The sequence below is a fragment of the Bufo bufo genome, chromosome 3, assembly GCF_905171765.1.
Source record: "Bufo bufo chromosome 3, aBufBuf1.1, whole genome shotgun sequence".
Lineage (NCBI taxonomy): Eukaryota > Metazoa > Chordata > Amphibia > Anura > Bufonidae > Bufo > Bufo bufo.
The window spans coordinates 113590911-113614157 of record NC_053391.1 but is presented as its reverse complement, the minus strand read 5'-3'; the positions used below and the strand labels follow the sequence as shown (position 1 = coordinate 113614157).

Genomic DNA, 23247 nt, shown 5'->3' with positions numbered 1-23247 from the left:
GCCCCCCCCCCCCTCCTGAGCCGTACCAGGCTGCATGCCCTCAACATGGGGGGTTGGGTGCTCTGGGGCAGGGGGCGCACTGCGGCCCCCCCACCTCAGAGCACCCTTTCCCCATGTTGATGAGGACAGGGCCCCTTCCCGACAACCCTGGCCGTTGGTTGTCGGGGTATGCGGGCGGGAGGCTTATCGGAATCTGGGAGCCCCCTTTAATAAGGGGGCCCCCAGATACCAGCCCCCCACCCTAAGTGAATGAGTATGGGGTACATCGTACCCCTACCCATTTACCTGCAAGAAAAGTGGTAAAAACACAAATAAACCACACAGTGTATTAAAATATTTTATTTTTCTGCTCCGGAGGCCGCCCCCTGTCTTCTTTATTAGCTCTTTTACCAGGGGGGGGGCTCTTCTTCTTCTGATATCCCGACGGGTCTTCTCCGCTATCCGGGGGGTCTTCTCAACTCTCCGGGGTTCTCCTTCTGTCTTCTCCTTCTGTCTTGTTGTCTCCTTCTGTCTTCTGTCTCCGGGGTTCTCCTTCTGTTTTCGCCTCTCTCTGTTGTTGACTCGGCGCACCCCGGTTCTTCGTCTCGCGAGACTCGGCGCACCCCGATTCTTCGTCTCGCGAGACGTCTCGCGAGACGAAGAATCGGGGTGCGCCGAGTCTCGCGAGACGAAGAACCGGGGTGCGCCGAGTCAACAACAGAGAGAGGCGAAAACAGAAGGAGAACCCCGGAGACAGAAGACAGAAGGAGACAACAAGACAGAAGGAGAAGACAGAAGGAGAACCCCGGAGAGTTGAGAAGACCCCCCCGGATAGCGGAGAAGACAGAAGGAGAACCCCGGAGACAGAAGACAGAAGGAGACAACAAGACAGAAGGAGAAGACAGAAGGAGAACCCCGGAGAGTTGAGAAGACCCCCCGGATAGCGGAGAAGACCCGTCGGGATATCGGAAGAAGAAGAGCCCCCCCCTGGTAAAAGAGCTAATAAAGAAGACAGGGGGCGGCCTCCGGAGCAGAAAAATAAAATATTTTAATACACTGTGTGGTTTATTTGTGTTTTTACCACTTTTCTTGCAGGTGAATGGGTAGGGGTACGATGTACCCCATACTCATTCACTTAGGGTGGGGGGCCGGTATCTGGGGGCCCCCTTATTAAAGGGGGCTCCCAGATTCCGATAAGCCTCCCGCCCGCATACCCCGACAACCAACGGCCAGGGTTGTCGGGAAGGGGCCCTGTCCTCATCAACATGGGGACAGGGTGCTCTGAGGTGGGGGGGCCGCAGTGCGCCCCCTGCCCCAGAGCACCCAACCCCCCATGTTGAGGGCATGCAGCCTGGTACGGCTCAGGAGGGGGGGGGGCGCTCGCTCGTCCCCACTCCCTTCCTGGCTGGCCGGGTAGCGTGCTTTGGATACGGGTCTGGTATGGATTGTAGGGGGACCCCCTACGCCGTTTTTTTCGGCGTAGGGGGGGCTCTCCTTACAACCCATAACAGACCTAAGGGCCCGGTATGCTCCTGAGGGCGGGACCCAGGCCGGATTTTTATTTAAAATCCGGCGGGGACTTCCCCCTCAGGATTCATAACAAACGCCGCACACGTGTAGAATTGGCGGGAATCCAAGTCGGATCTCCCGTCGCTTCTATGACGGCTCTGTCTCCATCGCGGCAAGCCAGCTCGGCGCTGGCTCCCGCGATGGGGCTCGTATGTGCTCAATCTCGCCGAGAAATACAGCGAGATTGACACAAAATCGGGTTCACCTACTGTACCTCTCTCTGGCTTTTTCCGTACCGGGTACAGGGGTGTGTTACACGGAGAGGTGGTCTCCACTAATGCTCCATTTTGCAACAGGGCACGTACCTGCTGCGTAATGGCATCCTGCTGTTGAATTGACAGTGGGTATTGGGCCTTGTAAGGCAGTACGCTAGGGTCTTTTAGGAGAACCGAAACAGGAGGGACATTCAGGTGTCCTATGTCTTGGGGCCCCTTAGCCCAAAGGCATTCTGGGATATTTGGTAATAGGGTGTTCAACACATCTTTGTTTGGTGGAGTTACAATGTCGTCACTGATTGTTCTGAGGGCCATTAGGAGGCAACTTTCCTCGGGGCACAGGGATGTCCCAAGGAGTACTGTTCCATCTTGTTGAAATTGTATGTTGGCCCTTATTTTCAGGAGTAAATCTGCCCCCAGAAGATTAAAGGGACAAGTCGGGCTAGCAACAAACTTGCTCATGATGCAGCTGTGGTGAGGTGATGGAAAGGGATTTTGTGATCAGGTTGTGTTGCACATCACCCTCTATCCCCGAACACGGTAGTTGAATGTTCGTGAGCCAGGATGGGAGGGCGGCGGTTTCACAGAGGACTCTGCGGGCTGCACCAGTGTCTACAAGAAATGTCAATCTATCTCCCGCTACATCAAGTGTCACTTGAGGGGTGGGACAAGCGGGAGAGGTGTGAACCGCCATGTAGGTGTTATCCCCTCCCGACACTGGCTTGCCAGTATCCTATTGGTTGTCGGGTGGGGGCGGTGGCATGCTTTCCTGCTGCTGCTTTTGCTGCCGCCATTGCTGATAGGAGGGCCAGAGGTGTCGACTGTGACAGTTCCTTTTTATATGCCCCGGTTTTCCACACCCATAGCAGGTACAGGTACGTGGGGGGGGGGGGGGGGGGGGCGGTGCGGTCCCCACTCTCCTCCCCTGACATGACGGCAATCACAGCCGCCCTGGTTCTCTTGTTGTTCCTTTCAAGTCCTTTAGCAACTTGTTCGAGTATGTCTATGGGTAAAGCCTTCCACTCTGGGTGACATGTGGAATAAAAAAAAAAAGACATGAGACTGAAGCCAATTTTCCTTATTTTAGGGGGGGGGGGGGGGGGGAATTATTTCCTGAATCCCAAAACGTATAAATACATTTTTATTGAAAAAATGTATATAAATAATTAAAAGCATGATTAACATCAGTATATGGAGGGACACCAACAATAGGAGGTGATGTCTGGCTGGCATAATTACAAATGTTGGATATTAGTAGAGATGAGCGAATCAAAGCTGACGAAGCGGAATTCAATCGCAATTTTTCCTAAGTTGGCGGCTACAATGACAGCTACACTCGTGAGGACATGGGGCAAGGAACTCTGGGAAGGCGGTATGATCCATAATGCCATGCATGCAGCCATCCAGCCCGGTGATGTCACAGCCCTATAAATACGGCAGCCATCTTAGATTCTGCCATTCACCATCGTACTTTGTTCAAGGACAGACGTTTATGCAGGCGCTAGTGAGAGTGAAAGAAAACCTCATTGTGAAAAAAAAGCATTTTATAAGTGCACGATAAGGATAGGGATGAATCATTTCACATCATCTAAGTGCAGGTGTTGAAGATGCCCTCAATCAGGGCTGAATATGTTTGCTCTGCTGCTCCAAATTAATAGTAACCCAAGGGTTTTACGTGCACGGAATAAAATAACTGACACACACACTGGGGTCAAAGCAAATTCTCATTTATTACAGAAAGTGAAGCAGTTTATATGTACATCAGAGGGGGCTTTCCCCCTGATGCTCGTGGCATTGTTGCATTGGCTAAAATATGAAAATAAGAAAAGAGATAAGACTTGGCATATATGCATTGTGCATTGTTTGACTAACTGTGGTACTATGTAAATATCTAGCTGTAAGCGCCATATTGTAATGGAGTCTTCACTAACAGCAGAACAGCATAAATGACGTAGTAAGGCGGCGTGTCATCTTGGGTAGGATGGAACCTTCATGCTCTGGAGAAGATAAGGCGTTGTCTGAGAGCTGGGAGCTTTCTTAGCTAAATTCAAAGAATGATGGCCACATCTCTATCAGTCCCCCCCTTGGACCTCATTCTTTCCCTAATGAAAGCCTAGCACATCTGTCCCAGTGCTCCGACATCCTCTTCACCAGCTTCCATGACATCATATCCTAATGTATAGCCTCCGATGACACTGGACTAGACCAGCGGGAAGTCAGATGTCTGTCCCTATGGTTGATGATCTTCAGGTGGTGTCAGAGGCGGGGGGGGGGGGGACCAGCAGAACGAATTAATCCTTTCTCCCATCCTTATGTAGGTCTCCATGATCATCTCCGGGGTAGCCTCAGTTACAACTTTGAACAAAAGCCTCCTAATGCAGGGGATGACACAGCAAACAATTAATGCAAACAGAAGAATTAAAGATAAATTCAGGAATAGGAAATAATCCCTTTTAGGACATTCATGACCTGGCCATTGATTATTGTGAACATGAGAACTATTAATGCTGAGAATCCATAAGCAATGCTATCAATGGATCACTGGGCTAGAAGTATCGGACTGTAACAACTTTGTTCTTCCATTTGCACAACTTTTCCCCTACCCAGAAACCCATTTTTATTATCTCAATAAGAATCCATAGGATCCAAGGATCAGCAGTCACACAAGGGGGAACAACAGCACACAAGACTCAACATTTTCTTGCAATGACTGGCGTTGATCCAATTAGGCTTTCCTTTGAGCTTCACTAATGTTCTTGTGGTCAGCAATACTTGGAATAGACCATTATAACAGGGTTTGAGGACTTTTCTAAAGTGTCTTTTTACCACCACCCAATCTCCAGACACAAGTGGGTGGCTTTGTGGTACTTTATTAGGATCTGGAAGTGAAGCAAAAGCTCGAGTGTGCATTTTAGTCAAATGCTTGTACAAACTGATCATATAATCTGTCAGACAACCATGTTGCATCTGGAGCTACTGTGGGAAATACAATCCTGTCCGTCCTAGGCGCTGAACCAAAAAGGACCTTATAGGGACTAAGGCCTGTGTTACGGTTAGGGGTATACCTTACTGAAAAGAGGACTGCCAGCAGGCACTCTGTTCATGGCTTTTTTAATCTTTAACTTTAGTGTCCCGTTCAGCTCCTTTTTTCCTACCCCACCGTTGCTTTGTGGATGCTATGAAGCATGTAAGGCCTGTTCTACACCCATAACCTTCATCATCTCTTGCATCACTTCACCTGTGAAGTAAACACCTATGTCCCTTTCAATGGTCTCAGGTACCCCATACCTGCATACAATTTCGGCCATAATCTTCTTTGCTGTGGTCTTAGCTACCGGGTATGCTTTTGGCCATCCTGAAAGCAAGTCATCACACACCAATACATACTCATACATGCCCACCTTGGGTAGTTGAAGGTAGTCTGCAAGCATTGAAACAGATACAAAGGGCAAGACATGTGTTTCTGGGGTACCTTAACCACCTTGTCTCACGTTCTTCTGGGCAAAAATCATACATCCTTGAGTATATCTGGCTGCTACAGTGCTGAACCCTGGGGCGTACCATGTGCTAAATCACACAAAGTAGTTTTTTGACTGGTGCGTCACCCCATGGGTTGCCTGTGCCATCGTTGATTAGAGGGACCTGGGAAGGCAGAGTTTCCCTTGGAATGGTTTTAGGCCTTCCTCATTCGCAGTCCCCCTTTTTCCCTTTGCCTCCTCTGAGTCTGTTTTACAATAACCTTTGTTTTTATCAACTCCACCAAAGTAGGCGGCATGAGGGCTTCCATCAGAGACCTCACTGCTTCCCCATTTTGATGGGTTTACCTGAAACGGTCAGGAAGTCTCTGCCTTTCAAATGGGCCCATAGTCATGGGCTATACCTGGAATCAGCGTAAATGTTGGCTTCCTTTCCATCTGCATATCTGCAAGCCATCTCCAGAGCCCTTAGCTCTGCTTCTTGGGAAGACATCTGTGGTGGTAAGGACTCTGCTTTTTAGTGTCCTGTTTAATCACCACTACCCAACCTGTGTAGTACTTGCCACCCTGACCATACCTTGATCCATCCACAAAGAGCACATGATCTGGATTATCTAATGACTGATTTACCATCTGGTCAAATCCTACTGTTTCTTGTGACATCCTCTGCAAACAGTCATGAGCCTCTTCCTCTAGATCTGGAAGAAAAGGTTTTTAAATGCCCTAACTCTTCCCTCCCCCCATGCTCCAGAGGCAACAGGTTGGCCGGATTCAACGTATTACACCTTTTGGACAGTAACATTGTTAGGCAACAAAATGGAACACTGCATTCTCAAATGGCGGGCAACAAAAATATTTTTGGGTTGTACTTTCATGAAGAACAAGCACTGTCACTTTGTGGTTCAGGACTATCTCAGAGCTTTGGTTGTACAACTGCTACAGCTCTGATGCTGAAAGGGGCACTTCTGGCCACGGGGTCAAGTCTGGCTGAATAATTTGCCACAGGGCGTTGCAGTTGGGTAAGTACAGCTGAGGCATAGCCATTTACTTCTATAAAATATAATCTAAATGTAATAATCTGATGGGCCCGCTGCGGGGGAGCACAAAATTGACAGGTTTAGGGCATAAAGGTATCTACCACCTCATTTATAAAGTGTTTATCTTTTAGTCCCTTACAATCATAAAGAGGCTGCATCAAACTTGCGTATCCAAGGTCTGCAATAAGGAACGAGGCCCAAAAATTTGCTCAGTGCATTCATGTTTCTGGGCAAAGGGGTGTCCTTTACAGCCTTCTTACGTTCAGGGGTGAAATGAAGGTAACAGGAATGCAGCAAAACTGAAACTTTATATTATTATTATTATTATTATTATTATTATTATTATTATTATTATTTTATTTTTATTTTTTCACCGTGTAGCCATGATCAGCTTAAAAAAAGGACAGGAGTGTCATGGCTTCAGTATACCTACTGGGCGAATTCTAGGTTCCCTGTAGCGGTACCACACAGGTATCCTCATGTGTGAAGGCAAACAACTACCAACTGTCTAAATGTAGTGGTACTGAAAATAAAACATTTGTCAAATCAATCACAGTGGAGTGGGTAGGGGTAGTGGGAACCTGAGCCAACAAGGTGTGTGTACTTGGCAAAATGGGGCTGTTACAAACTTTGGCTTCATTGACAGCACGTAGGTCACGTACCATCTGGTACTGGGTGGGTTTGCTCTTCTCACTTTTCTTTTTCACAGGGTTCAAAAGAGTGTTAGAAGGGGATACAATCTCCTTGATAACCTCTGCTTTTTCAAAAAGCCTTGGACTGTTTGAGATATGGCATCTGACTGTGCCATACTCAAGAGATACTGCATCTTCCTGGGAAGTGGGGCGCCAGGTTTTATCTCTACTTCCATAGGAGGAACTGGGAGCTTGCCAACATTTGTGGGTCCCGCAAAGCAGGGCTTCCTTCTCTTTCTGCAGGGAGTACTGACACAAACATGGACCGTGGAGTTTTATCACTAACGGCCAACAAACAAAGTTCCTGGATATTGAGGGCACATGTGAGCTTCACAGCGCCATCCTCCTCCTCTATACACTTGCCTCTCTCAGGAAGACTTCTGTCTGTTCTGTGAGCTTGTTATCTTTCAGCCACCCTTTATTTCCCTACATACTTTTTCTCACTATTACTCTGTTTATCATCGGGGGGGGGGGGGGGGGGATGTCTACACTTTTCATTAGCTTGCTGATGTCCTTTACTGCCTGTCTACATTCTTTCTTCCTTACTACTTCTGCAGCATCTTATATCAAGGTTAGTATTTTTCAGCAACATCATATGAAAGACAGAAAGAACAGAATCTGTCTGGAGACCAGTTCCATTCCAATCCCCTCCTTCTGTGATTTTAGCAGATGGGCAGGACCCCCAGGGCAGAGTACTTCACTTGACCTAGAGTCCTGGACATCTGCCCCAACCACAACAAACTGTTATGAATCGAGATGAAGTTGCCTCCAAGTGCTGACTTAATCATAGTAAAGGAAACAAAAACATAGAAGTTAAGGCATTTCATCTAATTAAACATTACTTCCAGTAATACCTAATTATAAATATATGTGTATCCTTCATTTACTGAGTTTAGTACTCTATGTAGTGCTACTTAGATCTATGTTTATTTTCTTGTGCTTGTAGCCGTATCAGGAAAAATACCAGTAACTAAGGTGGCTGCGGGCAGGAAGTTCCCTAAGTTAAGATGGCCACTGGGCCGGCCGGAAGTTACAGGAGTTAAGATGGCAGTCAGGCTGGAAATTGGATTAGTTAAAATGGCCACTGCTGAAGAATTTACCTTAGCTAAGATGGCTGCTGGGGGTGTGGTAGGGTCTCTCAGCGCCATCTTGGAAGGTAGTATCAGTGGCATGTAAAAATAATCACTTTGTATGTTTATCATACATTTTTGTTCAGCCTAATTTCTTATACTTAATTATTTTCATGCTGGTGCTTGCATTGTTTTTCATAATATCAAGAATAGAATGTTCTAAATTCAAGGCCGAATGTCCTGTCTTCGCTCCTGTGAGAAACTTTGTGATAATTTCACTCCTTTTTGGCCTAAAGCCAGAGCACACACCTCCCTATATCTCTGTGATGATTCCTATATATATTTTTTTTTTTCATTCTCGATCAAACTCTTAATTTGGCCTCATCATCACATCAGTAGAAGTGATTTCGCTCACAGTAAACTTGTCTGTGTGACCTTCCTTTATTAGTCAGTTTTCTATTTGGCAACACACAAGGTCTCATTCCTGGTCCACACAGACATAACATTCAATGTAGAACAGACATAAAGAAACGTTTCCCATATATTACCACACACAAGTCTTTGAACTTATTAACAAATACAATTTTCTGGAGCTTCATACACTCACACTCAGTACCTCACACACATTGCCTTTTGATTATCTCTACGGCATTGCAGAAAGTGTTCTCGCTATTACAGATTCCAATATCGTGACGTCACTCCCCCCTGCAGCTGAAGCCCCCGCTGTCTCCCTTCATACACACCAGCCACCAGCTGCGGGGCCATATGTTCACCGGGCAACAGAGACACGGCACCTTCCATGGTACACAGACAGATAGACACGACACTCCCTGAGGACCACAACCGGACTCAACTCAATCACAAACAAGACAAAAGACAACCGACACCTTCCCTTTTCACCACCAAGCAGAGCTCACCCCTGTGCAGAATATTATTTTTTTTCCTGGCTACCACGTCTGGTCTGCCAGTCCAGGACTAACCCTCCGCCACTCAGGGCAGATAATTTATAGTCCTCCCGGGACTCCCCGGGGCCACACCCTCTGTTAGTAAGACAGAATTTAGTGGCCCTTAATTTGAGTCCTACACGGGGTCACACCCTCCATCACTAGGACAGATAAATCAGTAACCCCTAAATCAAGCCCCGTCCCGGAGCACCCCGGGGCTCCACCCACTGATACTGGGAAAGATAATTTAGTAGCCCATATGCAGCTCCATACCCCCTGCCAGGTGAAATCTCTTGTTGTGCTTAACCATACAAAAAACACAACCACAGCAGAGCAAACCAAAGTTGCTACTGCGTACGTAACATCAACAGCAGAACATATTACCACAGCAGAGTGGAGTACAGCAAAAGAGGCAGATGAGATGACCAGAATTTTCTCACCTTGTCTCTGAGGCTACAGTCCTCGTCCTCAAGTGTGGTCCACCGTGCTCTGGGAACCCCAAACTTCAGCTAGCGACGCTACTTCTCCTGAGCCCCACATATCGGGCGCCAACTGTTGAAGATGCCCTCAATCAAGGCTGATTATGTTTGCTTTACTGCTTCAAATTAATAGTAACCCAAGGGTTTTACGTGCACGGAAGAAAATAACTGACACACACACTGGGGTCAAAGCAAATTCTCATTTATTACAGGAAGTGAAGCAGTTTATATGTACATCAGAGGGGGCATTCCCCCTGAGGCTCGTGGCATTGTTACATTGGCTAAAATAAGAAAAGAGATAAGACTTGGCATATATGCATTGTGCATTGTTTGACTAACTGTGGTACTATGTAAATATCTAGCTGTAAGCACCATATTGTAATGGAGTCTTCACAAACAGCAGAACAGCATATATGATGTAGTAAGGAGGCGTGTCATCTTGGGTAGGATGGAACCTTCATGCTCTGGAGAAGATAAGACGTCTGAGAGCTGGAGTATATGGGAGCTTTCTTAGCGGATTCAAAGAATGATAGCCACATCTCTATCACAGGGACAGACGTTTCAGGTGCTAGGGAGAGTGATAAAGAAAACATCATTGTGAAAAACAAAGCGGTTTATAAGTGCACGGCAGGATTAGGAGGAATCATTTCACAGCATATTAGTGCAGGGACAGACATTGCAGGGGCTTGGGAGAGTCATACAGAAAACATCATTGGGAAAAAAATATGATTTACAAGTGCAGGGAAAGATTATTTGGGGATCCAAATAGCTATTATACAGCTCTGTCATTCCAGCAATTTGTTGTAGGGGTGCAGTGATTCTATTAGCGATACCTGTCATCTGCATGTCATACTGACTGACAGTATTATTTCACTACCCCAGCATACTCCCTATGCGTGTTACTGCAAGGCACAGTGTTCTACACCCATTTATAGGCTCTATGCAGCCCGGAAATAGCCATTTTTAATGCAATTCGTTGCAAATTAATTCGGATCAAAGCAAATTCTTCCGGAAAATTCAGCGAATCGGCTGAATCAAATTTTTTAGAAATTTGCTCATCTCTTGATATTAGTATCACACTAAAATTGTCACAATACAAATAAACCTTTCCTATATAGACCACTATGTTATAAACTAACATGGCATTATGTACCTCTGGATAACATATTATCTGGACCGATGTGGATACCAGCAAAAAAAATCCAAAACAAAAAAATATACCAACCGTGGCAGAGTTGTCAAGATATTTTGTTACCCAGAGCTCCATGATGTCATGTTAATTTTTAAAATAGATGCCTGTGTGAGTATGTTTATATGTATTGGGATGATTTCAGTGTGATACCAATATCTATTGTATGTAATTAGAACAGCCAGACATCACCTTTTATATTGTTGATGTCTCTCTCCATATACTGATCTGATTTAGTTTTTAATTAATTAATTTATATATAATTGTTCAATAAAGATGTATTTGTACCTTTTTGAATAATTCTCCTGTGCAATTTTTGATTTGATCAGTTACAGGGATAGAGCTGCAGCAGAAAAGACACACCCTCTGAGAAAGGGCACACCCGAGCCGTCAGCATGAAATAAATCTAGTGTAGCAGTTTAACAATGAATAGGCAGGTGGCTGTATTTATGTGAGCTACAGGGTTGGTTCTAGCTTTGTTAGAAAGACATTGACATGTGCTATATCAGGGATGGCCATCCTGCGGCTCTCCAGCTGTTGTAAAACTACAATTCCCACCATGCCCAGCTGTAGAATGATAGCTTTAGGCAGTCTGGGCATGCTGAGAGTTGTAGTTTTGTGACAGCTGGACAGCCGCAGATTGGCCATCCCTGTACTATATGATTGTCATGTTTTATGTCAATCACGCCATAACTAGAGATGAGCTAATTTTATGTTATGAAATTCGTTCACGCTTAGTTTGGTTGTAAAAGCAGAATTGCGTAATGGATTCCGTTACCATGGACCATAACACAATTCTATGACGGAATCTATAACGGAATGCCTTTAGAGGCATCCTGTTGTTCATTCCATCATAATAGAAGTCTATGGGCTGCATAACAGATCCGTCCCGTTCCCGTTATTCAGGGGAGTCTTCTCCCCGGAAACGGGACGTATCCGTTATGGATAGACTTCTATTATGATGGAATGAATAACGGAATTTTATATTCAACATATGAAATTCGCTCATTTGTAGCCATAACCCGTTTAATGTTTAGCTCTACAGTTATCCTATCAAAGTTGATTTTGTGGAAATATCAAGATAATAATAATTGCACATTTTTTTCAGAGGCTGTGAAATACTTCCAGTAAGTAAAGAATCCAAGATTATGGAGCAGACCTTTGAAACTATTGAACAGAATTTACAAAGGTGTAGCCATACATAGCTAAAATGTGGCTACGTTTCATGGGAACTGTAAATGGACCTGAGTTGAATTTCCGGAAGGATATTATTTAAGAAAATTAATTCAAACTATCTGTTTGCTTTCTTTTCATATATTATTTTTTTTTTTTTTTTTTTTTTTACATTCCTTTGTTTTTTGGCGAGGGCATGGCCAAACCTTTTTTTAGTCTACAGAAATTTCTAAGGCGGGCTCAGTTTTTTCTCTTCTTTCTCACCATTGCCTACTTAATGGCTGGAAGTCTGCTGCTTTTACAAAGGTCTTACCTGGTGATTCAGCAAAATAACAGAGGAACTGCTAATGTGCAGGGCTCAGCAGTTGATGGTTTGATGCCTCTTGATAGATATCTGGAACAAAGGATGTTTCGATCTTCATACTGGAATACAAAAGGATTAGCAGGTGGAAATATTCAAGAGAAACAAGAAAGTAATGGTTTACTTGACCAGCCACTTTGGCTGATCTCACGAAATTCAGAGTTAAGGCAGCTGAGAAGAAGATGGTTTCATAATTTTGTGGGTGATCAAGAACATGGTCAGGATGTACCCCCAAAACTACAGAAGCACGCAACTGTAAATAAAGGTAAGTCTATTGTCTTCTTTTCTTGTTTCTTGTTATCCTCTTCCTTTCACTATAAGCATCAATAAATCAATTGATTGGGAAGAATATTTGAATTTGACATTTGTGCTTACTGAATTGAAACCTTAACTAAGACTATATATGAGATGTAAAGTGGAAACCTGGTAGATTTAACTTCTCTTGTACAACATACCACAAAGTCACAGCTGGGTGTCAATTTCTCTTTATTCATAATATAATTTTGTCTTTCCTACCTAAGATAACTAGTGAACTTCGATCTGAATTTCAGGGTAAATTTGTTTTGCAGCAAAGCTGAATTTCCTCGTGCTTCGCGGTAGTGAGTCGATTTACCCTGAAATAGGGTAAAAAGAATATATAATAATACCTATCTGCTCCATGTGCTCAAGATGGGCCGCCTGCCACCATTTTGCTTGTACAAATGTGGCAATACCAAGTTTGCATTTATTTTTATTTTTTTTTAATGTTAACTTTTTCACAATAGACACCTATTTTATGGAAATAAAATGTTTTGTATTGTTGTTTTCTACGACCTATAAGCTGTGTAAGGGCTTGTTTTTTGCAGAATGATTTGTAGTTTTATTGGTACAGTTTTGGGCTGCATATCATTTTTGCCTAATTTTTATCATTTTTAGAATGTTGGAACATTTCCATGTCAGAAAAGATGCAATGGATCATAGCAGTTAAAGGGGGCCTGTCACCTTTGCTGACGTGTCTGTTTTGCTAAATAATTGTATTACTTGTGCATTAATGAGGTATTTCAGTCTTACTGATTACACTTATTTATTTAGAGAATAGGATGTTGAACAATTTTTTAAAATATACATCTAATTAAAATTTTACCTGCAGACTTTTATTATATCCAAACATTAGCCTCTCCCTACAGAAAAAAATATAAAAAATGGTATGGCCTATTTTAGTCCTGTAAAATGCATCCATAGGAGAGCTGGATAGGACTAAATATGGCATCATGGGAGCCATCATGTGCCCCTCACAAGTAACTGCCCAGTAATCTAACAAGTAATAGTAAAGTATTGAGGATCAGAACATAACAGTATTACTGCAGCAGTACCTCAACATGTCTGTCAGTGTCTGTGTAGAAACAGATCTGTGTCTGTGTTGTGTTGTGTTTTTTTTCACACTAAACTTTATTAACCCCTTAAGGACCGGGCTCATTTTCACCTTAAGGACCAGGCCATTTTTTGGAAATCTGACCAGTGTCACTTTAAGTGCTAATAACTTTAAAACGCTTTTACTTATCCAGGCCGTTCTGAGATTGTTTTTTCGTCACATATTGTACTTCATGACACTGGTAAAATGAAGTCAAAAAAATTATTTTTTTTGCACAAAAAAATACCTAATTTACCAAAAATTTTGAAAAATTTGCAAATTTCAAAGTTTCAGTTTCTCTACTTCTGTAATACATAGTAATACCCCAAAAAATTGTGATGACTTTACATTCCCCATATGTCTACTTCATGCTTGAATTATTTTGGGAATGATATTTTATTTTTTGGGGATGTTATAAGGCTTAGAAGTTTAGAAGCAAATCTTGAAATTTTTCCGAAATTTACAAAAACTCAATTTTTAGGGACCAGTTCAGGTCTGAAGTCACTTTGCGAGGCTTACATAATAGAAACCACCCAAAAATGACCCCATCTAAGAAACTAATTTTGCATACATTGTCAACCCTTTAGGTGTTGCACAAGAGTTATTGGCAAATGGGGAGGAAATTTGAGAATTAAATTTTTTTGTCAAATTTTTCATTTTAACCCATTTTTTCCACTAACAAAGCAAGGGTTAACAGCCAAACAAGACTGTATCTTTATTGCCCTGACTCTGCCGTTTACAGAAACACCCAATATGTGGCCGTAAACTACTGTACGGCCACACACCGGGGCGTAGAGTGAAAGGTGCGCCGTTTTGTTTTTGGAAGGCAGGTTTTGCTGGGCTGTTTTTTTTTTTGACACCATGTCCCATTTGAAGCCCCCTGATGCATCCCTAGAGTAGAAACTCCCTAAGGCTACTTTCACACCTGCGTTAGGTGCGGATCCGTCTGGTATCTGCACAGACGGATCCGCACCTATAATGCAAACGCTTAGATCCGTTCAGAAAATTTTTTTTTTTTTTTTTTTTTTGTTCATGATAATGCAAACGGATCCGTTTTGACTTTACATTGAAAGTCAATGGGGGACGGATCCGTTTGAAAATTGAGCCATATTGTGTCAACTTCAAACGGATCCGTCCCCATTGACTTATTTTGTAAGTCTGGACGGATCCGTTTGTCTCCGCACGGCCAGGCGGACACCCGAACGCTGCAAGCTGCGTTCAGGGGTCCGCCTGCTGAGCGGAGCGGAGGACAAACGGAGCCAAACTGATGCATTCTGAGCGGATCCGCATTCACTCAGAATGCATTAGGGCTTGACGGATCCGTTCGGGGCCGCTTGTGAGAGCCTTCAAACGGAACTCACAAGCGGAGCCCCGAACGCTAGTGTGAAAGTAGCCTAAAAGTGACCCCATCTAAGAAACTACACCCCTCAAGGTATTCAAAACTGATTTTACATACGTCGTTAACCCTTTAGGTGTTGCACAAGAGTTATTGGCAAATGGAGAGGAAATTTGAGAATTTAACTTTTTTGCCTAATTTTCAATTTTAACCCATTTTTTCCACTAACAAAGCAAGGGTTAACAGCCAAACAAGACTGTATCTTTATTGCCCTGACTCTGCTGTTCACAGAAACACCCCATATGTGGCCGTAAACTACTGTATGGCCACACAGCGGGGCGTAGAGTGAAAGGTGCGCCGTTTGGTTTTTGGAGGGCTAATTTTGCTGGACTGTTTTTTTGACACCATGTCCCATTTGAAGCCCCCCTGATGCACCCCTAGAGTAGAAACTCCATAAAAGGGACCCCATCTAAGAAACTACACCCCTCAAGGTATTCAAAACTGATTTTACAAACTTTGTTAACCCTTTAGGTGTTGCACAAGATTTAATGGAAAATAGAGACACAATTTCAAAATTTCAAATTTTTGCCAGATTTTCCATTTTAATATCTTTTTTCCAGTTACAAAGCAAGGGTTAACAGCCAAACAAAACTCATTATTTATGGCCCTGATTCTGTAGTTTACAGAAACACCACATATGTGGTCGTAAACCGCTGTACGGGCACACGGCAGGGCGCAGAAAGAAAGGAATGCCATACGGTTTTTGGAAGGCAGGTTTTGCTGGACTGGTTTTTTTGACACCATGTCCCATTTGAAGCCCCCCTGATGCACCCCTAGAGTAGAAACTCCAAAAAAGTGACCCCATTTTAGAAACGGCAGGATAGGGTGGCAGTTTTGTTGGTACTAGTTTAGGGTACATATGATTTTTGGTTGATCTATATTACACTTTTTGTGCGGCAAGGTAACAAGAAATAGATTTTTTGGCACGTTTTTTTTTTTTTGTTATTTACAACTTTCATCTGACAGGTTAGATCATGTGGTAATTTTATAGAGCAGGTTGTCACGGACGCGGCGATACCTAATATGTATACATTTTTTTTTATTTATGTAAGTTTTATACAATAACTTCATTTTTAAAACCCCAAAAATGTTTTAGTGTCTCCATAGTCTAAGAGCCATAGTTTTTTTCAGTTTTTGGGCGATTATCTTGAGTAGGGTCTCATTTTTTGCGGGATGAGATGACGGTTTGATTGGCACTATTTTGGGGTGAATATGACTTTTTGATCGCTTGCTATTACACTTTTTGTGACGTAAGATGGCAAAAAATTGCTTTTTTTACCCCGTTTTTTTTCTTCATTTTTACGGTGGTCATCTGAGGGGTTAGGTCATGTGATATTTTTATAGAGACGGTCGATACGGACGCGGCGATACCTAATATGTATACTTTATTTTTATTTATGTAAGTTTTACACAATGATTTCATTTTTGAAACAAAAAAAAATCATGTTTTAGGGTTTCCATAGTCTAAGAGCCATAGTTTTTTTTAGTTTTTGGGCGATTATCTTGAGTAGGGTCTCATTTTTTGCGGGATGAGATGACGGTTTGATTGGTACTATTTTGGCGTACATGCGACTTTTTTGATCACTTTTATTACCTTTTTTGGGAAGTAAGGTGGGCAAAATTTAAATTTTCTCAGTTTTTATTTTTTTATTTTTATGGTGTTCACCATGCGGGGAAAGTAACATGACCGTTTTATAGATCAGGTCGTTACGGACGCGGAGATACCTAATATGTGTAGTTTATTTTATTTTTTAAATTTTTATTCAGTGATAAATGTTTTTTTTTTATCTTAACTTTTTTCACTTTTTTTTTTCATTTTTTTTGACCCAGACCCACTTGGTTCTTGAAGATCCAGTGGGTCTGATGTCTGTATAATACAGTACAGAACCCTATATAGGGCTCTGCACTGTATTTTACTTACATTGAGCAGATCTATGCTTTTAGCATAGATCTGTTCAGCACCATGGACAGCAGGACGCCTTCCCTGTTGCCATGGGAACCTTCCCCGTCTGCCACAACTGAGCAGACGGGGAAGGGTAAGCACAGGGCTGAGGGGGGCTGTCGGGGGGCTCTCTCCCTCTCCATCGGGGGGCTGAAAAGGCACATTAGCCCCCCGATGGAGAGGGAGGGAGCTCCCTGACCGATGACAGTTAACTTTTTCCATACAGCGGTCCGTACGGACCGCGGTATGGAAAGGGTTAAACGGCTGACATCTGCACAGATGTCAGCCGTTTATACCAGGGTGCCAGCAATGTGCTGGCACCCTGGTATACCCACTGGAAGCCAACGATCATTCAAGGGGAGGTGTGCGGGGGATCGCGATGCCGCCCCGCCCGCCTTCCGCAACGCCCCCACCGCCTGCTACACCCCCCCGCACCACCCGCCGGCATCAAATCGTGCAGGGGTGCGGGGGGGGGGGGGGTGAAAAATATTGATTTTAGGCACTCTAAAGTTTCTGATCTTCGTGGTCAGGGACCGCGGGGATCAGAAACTGCAAAAAGCGCAGCAAACCGCAGGTCTGAATTGACCTGCGGTTTGCTGCGATCGCCGACACGGGGGGGGGGTCACATGACCCCCTGGCGTTGTGACAGGATGCCGGCTGAATGATTTCAGCCGGCATCCTGTTCAGATTAACCCCTGGGGCGCCGGAATGCCTATTTAAAGTTAGGACGTACCGGTACGTCCTTGGTCCTTAAGGACTCAGGAAATAGGGCGTACCGGTACGTCCTATGTCCTTAAGGGGTTAACAACATGACAAGATCACTTGGAGACAGGCAGCCATTCTACAATATCACCTAGACAGCCATTTTGAAACATCACCTACAGACAGGTAGCCATGTAAATACACACATTGATGTAGTGTCATGCCCTGCTCAGGCTATGTACGGAGGTCTGTTAGATTAGCAGCACGTGTCTAGCCTTTTGTTTTGTTTTGTTTTGTTTTGTTTTGTTTTGGAGTCGAGCTAGATGCGCCTCCCTTCAGGTGCACTGGATGGGGTCGTTGGTTTCAGTTTAAATCACACCCACTCCCAGTGTTCCTTGCGGTTTATAGCTTCTGGCTGGCTTTGTGAAAGCAAGGAAGGAAGGAAGGATTGGCTGTTCCTGCTCTGAAAGATAAGTTGGTTTCTGTTTTCTTGTGGTTTGCTGTCTAGGCTGTTAGAAAGACGCCTGCCCCTCCAGGTTCTGAGGGAGCAGGCTGCCTCTATCCCCCTTTCACCATCTTAGGGACCTTAGGGTATTTTCAGCCCAGGCATGTGGACACATTATTCCCACCTTAAGGGTCTGAATGTGGGCATAGCAGAATAGGGGGAGCTGGTAGGGATTTGTCAGGAGGTGACCTGGATCCCCAGCTTCTCGCCTAGAAACTTATTTGTTTATTTTTCTATGTGTCTGATATCCTGTCCGCCATGACATGTAGTTACTGTAATAACCACAATCAAAATCATTAATCTACCACTAGTCTTATTTATTTAGCATATGGATTTGTCCTTTGTGCTGACCTAGCACATGTATGTCAAGTAACACAGTTGCTTACTGAATGTAAAGAAATATAAGATGTGAAGGGTGTCGCATGACAGATGCTATGTTTCAGTTAGGCCATCGATAGATTACACAGGACTAAACCATCCTACTGTGCATATGTATATGGGTCAACTGCTTGATATAAGAAAGGAATGGTAAAGAATTTAAAATGCATGTGTATTAAAAATGTTTGAGTTCCTTTTATTTAAACAAACACATAAAGAATAAAAAAATAAACTGGAAAACCCCTTTAAGAATTATGGATTATCTTTGACTATGGCTCTATTTTGTTCTGGTCTTCAGTTATTGGTACTAGAAGTTTTTGAGTGAGTCTGCAACTAGATGTTACTAGTTGGGGGTGTATCCCCAGTCTGACACAAACAGAGTCGTAGTGTAATACTGTGTGGAGACACTAACACCTCGTTGAAGATTCATTCATAAACCTCTAGTAACAAAATAAAGTTACAGGAAAAGTTGTTCCCGAATCATTACTCCATGGGCAACGTAAGGGGTTACTAAATTAGATAAGTCGATAGAGGTCCTAAGTCCTCTTTAATGCATTAGCTTGGGGTGAGGTTATCTTAAAAGACATAATGGTCTGAATGTATTGTAAATGTCTCTGAGATCAAGAAATAATGGCCTACTTGTTCTCCCTCTCAATATCCTGAATCCAATCTGATTTAGTGTATAGTACATTGTTTTTCTTTTATACACAAAATCTGCAACCAGAATGAGTTTTATGTGAACCATTGGGTGTAATAGAAAGACAGATTGTAAAACAGTTATCAGTTTATATCAATTTAAGCACCATTTATTTTTTAAAGCAGCACTGCTATGGTCCATTTGATATATTTGTTAAAAAGACATTTATGCAATATTCCTTTTGTTAAAGTGGTGTTTCAATGGTCTGCTGGGTATATTGTTAGATACATTTTTCTTTTCTACTAGGGGAATTGATTTCGTTGTCATGTGTGAATTTTGTAGACATTCGATCACTTGCTGTTTGATGTTCCTGCTTCCCAAGCTTTATCCACATTCAAATTAAACTAAGAGTTAGGCATCATGCACACGGCTGTATTATATCTCTGTATAAAAGTTCAGAAGTTCTGCATAGCCGTAATAAAGTTCCCACAGAAGTCTAAGGGCCCAGTGTTCTACTTCTCTATGCTTCTGATACATGGTTTCTCCGGTCCTCTGGACCCACCTACCAGTCATGTTTTTAAGATTTCGTTAATATTGAGCAGGTGATATAATTAGTATCCATGCATCAGGACTTACTACAGGTATTCATTCTGTGGGATATTCTGAAATCCTGATCGTTAGGTGGGTCCCGAGGACCGGAGTTGAGAAACCCTGCTCAGATACCATATGAATGTGCCATGTGATGCTATTACAAAGATTCCCCCAAGTTACCTCTGTAGTACAGTGCTGAACTGAGGTACCACACGTCTGTTGGCAATTGACACATATATCAATGTGAGATGCTATATATTTTGTATGCTGGAGAAGCTCCATAGCTACTGGGGGCATATCTAGAAAAGACTAGGGTCCATAGAAAATTTTTGAATGCTTCCCTCCCCCGAGCAACTAGTCAAGACTACCCTTCCTTTCCATGCAGCCCCCAACCACTCAGTTGTTATTTCTGCTTAGTGCCTCCGAACAGGAGAATGGCTCCATAGAGCCCCCGCACAGTAGTTATGTCTCCTGGAACCCCCTCATAGTAGTGTTCCCACTTAACGTCCCCATACAGCAGTGCTCCCCAGTAGTGTCACCAGTATATTAGTAAAGTCCCTAATAAATAAAACAAAAAAAAAGGTAATTCTCACTTAGCCCCTTTCACCCAGTGAACGGAGCACATCCAGCTATTCCCAGCAGCAGGCGTGATGCAGTGAAATAATCATGCCTGCTGAGTAGGAGAGTGCACAGGCCAGAGGATGATCCTCGACCCATGCACTTTTCTACTCACCCTATCAGGTGTGATGATTTCACTGTATTATGCCTGCTGCGGAGAGCACAGGCTGTGGAATGAGGCCTGGGTCATAATGGATGACAGACAATCATTATTACTTTGTGTGTGTTTGTACAGGCAGGTAAGGCCCGGGCCTAAGGCTGGTTTCACACGGGCGTTGCGGGAAAAGGTGCAGGTGTGTTGCGAGAACATGCACGATTTTTCCGCGCGAGTGCAAAACATTGTAATGCATTTTGCACTCGCGTGAGAAAAATCGCTCATGTTTGGTACCCGAACTTCTTCACAGAAGTTCGGGCTTGGGATCGGTGTTCTGTAGATTGTATTATTTTCCCTTATAACATGGTTATAAGGGAAAATAATAGCATTCTGAATACTGAATGCATGGTAAAATAGCGCTGGAGGGGTTAAAAAAATAAAATAAAAATTAAACTCACCTTAATCCACTTGCTCGCGCAGCCCGGCATCTCTTCTGTTTTCATCTGTGCTGTGAGCAATAGGACCTTTGATGACGTCACTACGCCCATCACATGATCCATCACCATGGTGATGGATCATGTGATGGACCATGTGATAAACGCAGTGACTTCATCAAAGGTCCTATTGCTCACAGATGAAGACAGAAGATATGCCGGCTGCACGAACAAGTGGATTAAGGTGAGTTTAATATTTTTTTTTAAATTTTTTTTTAACCCCTCCAGCCCTATTTTGCTATGCATTCTGTATTCAGAATGCTATTATTTTCCCTTATAACCATGTTATAAGGGAAAATAATGATGATCGGGTCGTCATCCCGATAGTCTCCTAGCAACCGTGCGTGAAAATCGCACCGCATCCGCACTTGCTTGCCGATGCTTGTGATTTTCACGCAGCCCCATTCACTTCTATGGGGCCTGCGTTGCGTGAAAAACGCAGAATATAGAACATGCTGTGATTTTCACGCAACGCACAAGTGATGCGTGAAAATCACCGCTCATGTGCACAGCCCCATAGAAATGAATGGGTCAGGATTCAGTGCGGGTGCAATGCGTTCAACTCACGCATCGCATCCGCGCAGAATACTCTCCCGTGTGAAAGGGGCCTAACAGTTCCCCGCCACTGTAGGCCCTGTAGCAGCAGCCGCCACATCTTCTAGGGTGATAGTTCACCCTACATCATAACAAATTAGCAGCTGCTGCATTGTCTCTTTTTTACCTGTATGTTTCTAGCCATGGCAGCGTGCACCTACACATTGGGATGTGCTGTCCATTTTTGCAATTGTTTATTAAATCAATAGAGCATTATCTATAGTTCTAAAACGTAAGGTTGAAAACCTGAAGGCTTCACACTCTCATGGAAACTATATGGTTACTAAAATGAATATAATATAATTATCTGGAAAAGATGGTTCTATATCATTCAAATGCAAATCCATAGAATAATCCTTAGAACACGGCAGCCAGGAAACTGAGGTGGAATGTGTCAGGCATCAACAAGAACCAATTTATACAATTCTATTCTTGTCCAATACTGTATGTCTTTCCAGAAAACATTGTACTCATCTTGCAGAATGGATGAATCCAATACATTTTCGTTTTATCACATTTCAGACATGTTCGACCATACTGTATGTTTTCTGTCAAATAGTAAATGTTATGTTTATATTTAATGTAATATTGCACCTTCTTCAGAATGAAAAATTGTCATAAGAAAATGTTTAAACTTCTTACAAACTGAGTATGAATGCTGAAGACATTTAGTACATCTTGTTTGATGAAGAAATGGTTTTAAAATAAGTTCAAAAGTGCAAAAACATAAGGGTGCTTTCACACTTGTGGCAGAGGATTCCCGCAGGCAGTTCCGTCGGCGGAACTGCCTGCCGGATCCGGAAATCCGGACGCAAACTGATAGCATTTGTCAGACGGATCCGGATGCAGATCCGTCTGACAAATGCATTGAAATACCGCATCCGTCTCTCCGGTGTCATCCGGAAAAACGGATCCGGTATACATTTTTTTTTGTATTTTTAAAGGTCTGTGTATGCGCAGACTGGAAAGCTGGATCCGTTTTGCTGGAACACTTAATGCCGGATCCGGTACTAATACACTTCAATGTCAATTAATGCCGCAAGTGATCAGTATTTTTGGCCGGAGAGAAAACTGCAGCATGCAGGGACTGAACTGATGCATCCTAATGCATCCTGAACGGATTGCTCTCCATTCAGAATGCATTAGGATATAACTGATCAGTTTTTTTCTGGTATTGAGCCCCTAGGATGGAACTTAATACCGGAAAACAAAAACGCTAGTGTGAAAGTACCCTAAATCAGAAATGCCAATGATAGTATCACCCCACTGTCAGGAATACATTCTTTTTAGGCTGAGTTCACATTTTATTCAGTTATTTCCATTAGTTATTGTGAACCAAAACCACTGATTTGACTGATGAAAGTGTGAACTCAGCCTTATCTGTGCAGTAAAACTGTGCATCCACTACCAGACTTGGCGCTAGCCATGTGGTTGAACAAAAGCTGGCCAACTTGAACTGTAACACCCCTATTATTACAGGCATAGCCTCCCTGATTAAAGCAATCCCACTTTCAGGACCCTAACTAGAAATCCTAAGCTGTCTTGTGTTCTCTGGATAGCTACTGGCAGGTGGAGCAGACAGGTACAGTAGTTGTACTAGCCAAAGTCAGAAGCAGAGCAGTCAAACATCAAAGCAATGTCAGAAACAAGCTGAGTAAAAACCAAGAGAGACAAAAGTTAGAGATGCAAAGACAATCGAATGGTTACTAAGCAGTCAGAGGT

At 43.3% G+C, this 23247-nt stretch overlaps 1 protein-coding gene across 2 annotated transcripts in view; it reads left to right on the top strand.

The window, feature by feature from the left end:
- WSCD1 (WSC domain containing 1) overlaps positions 1–23247 on the top strand; it is a 319116-nt gene that overhangs the window by 74794 nt on the left and 221075 nt on the right. For both annotated transcript variants that reach the window (XM_040423481.1, XM_040423482.1), the window contains exon 2: positions 11759–12449. In XM_040423481.1, the coding sequence (XP_040279415.1) occupies positions 12020–12449 (430 nt within the window). In that variant the 5' untranslated portion in view covers positions 11759–12019. The remainder of the gene's footprint in view (positions 1–11758; positions 12450–23247) is intronic.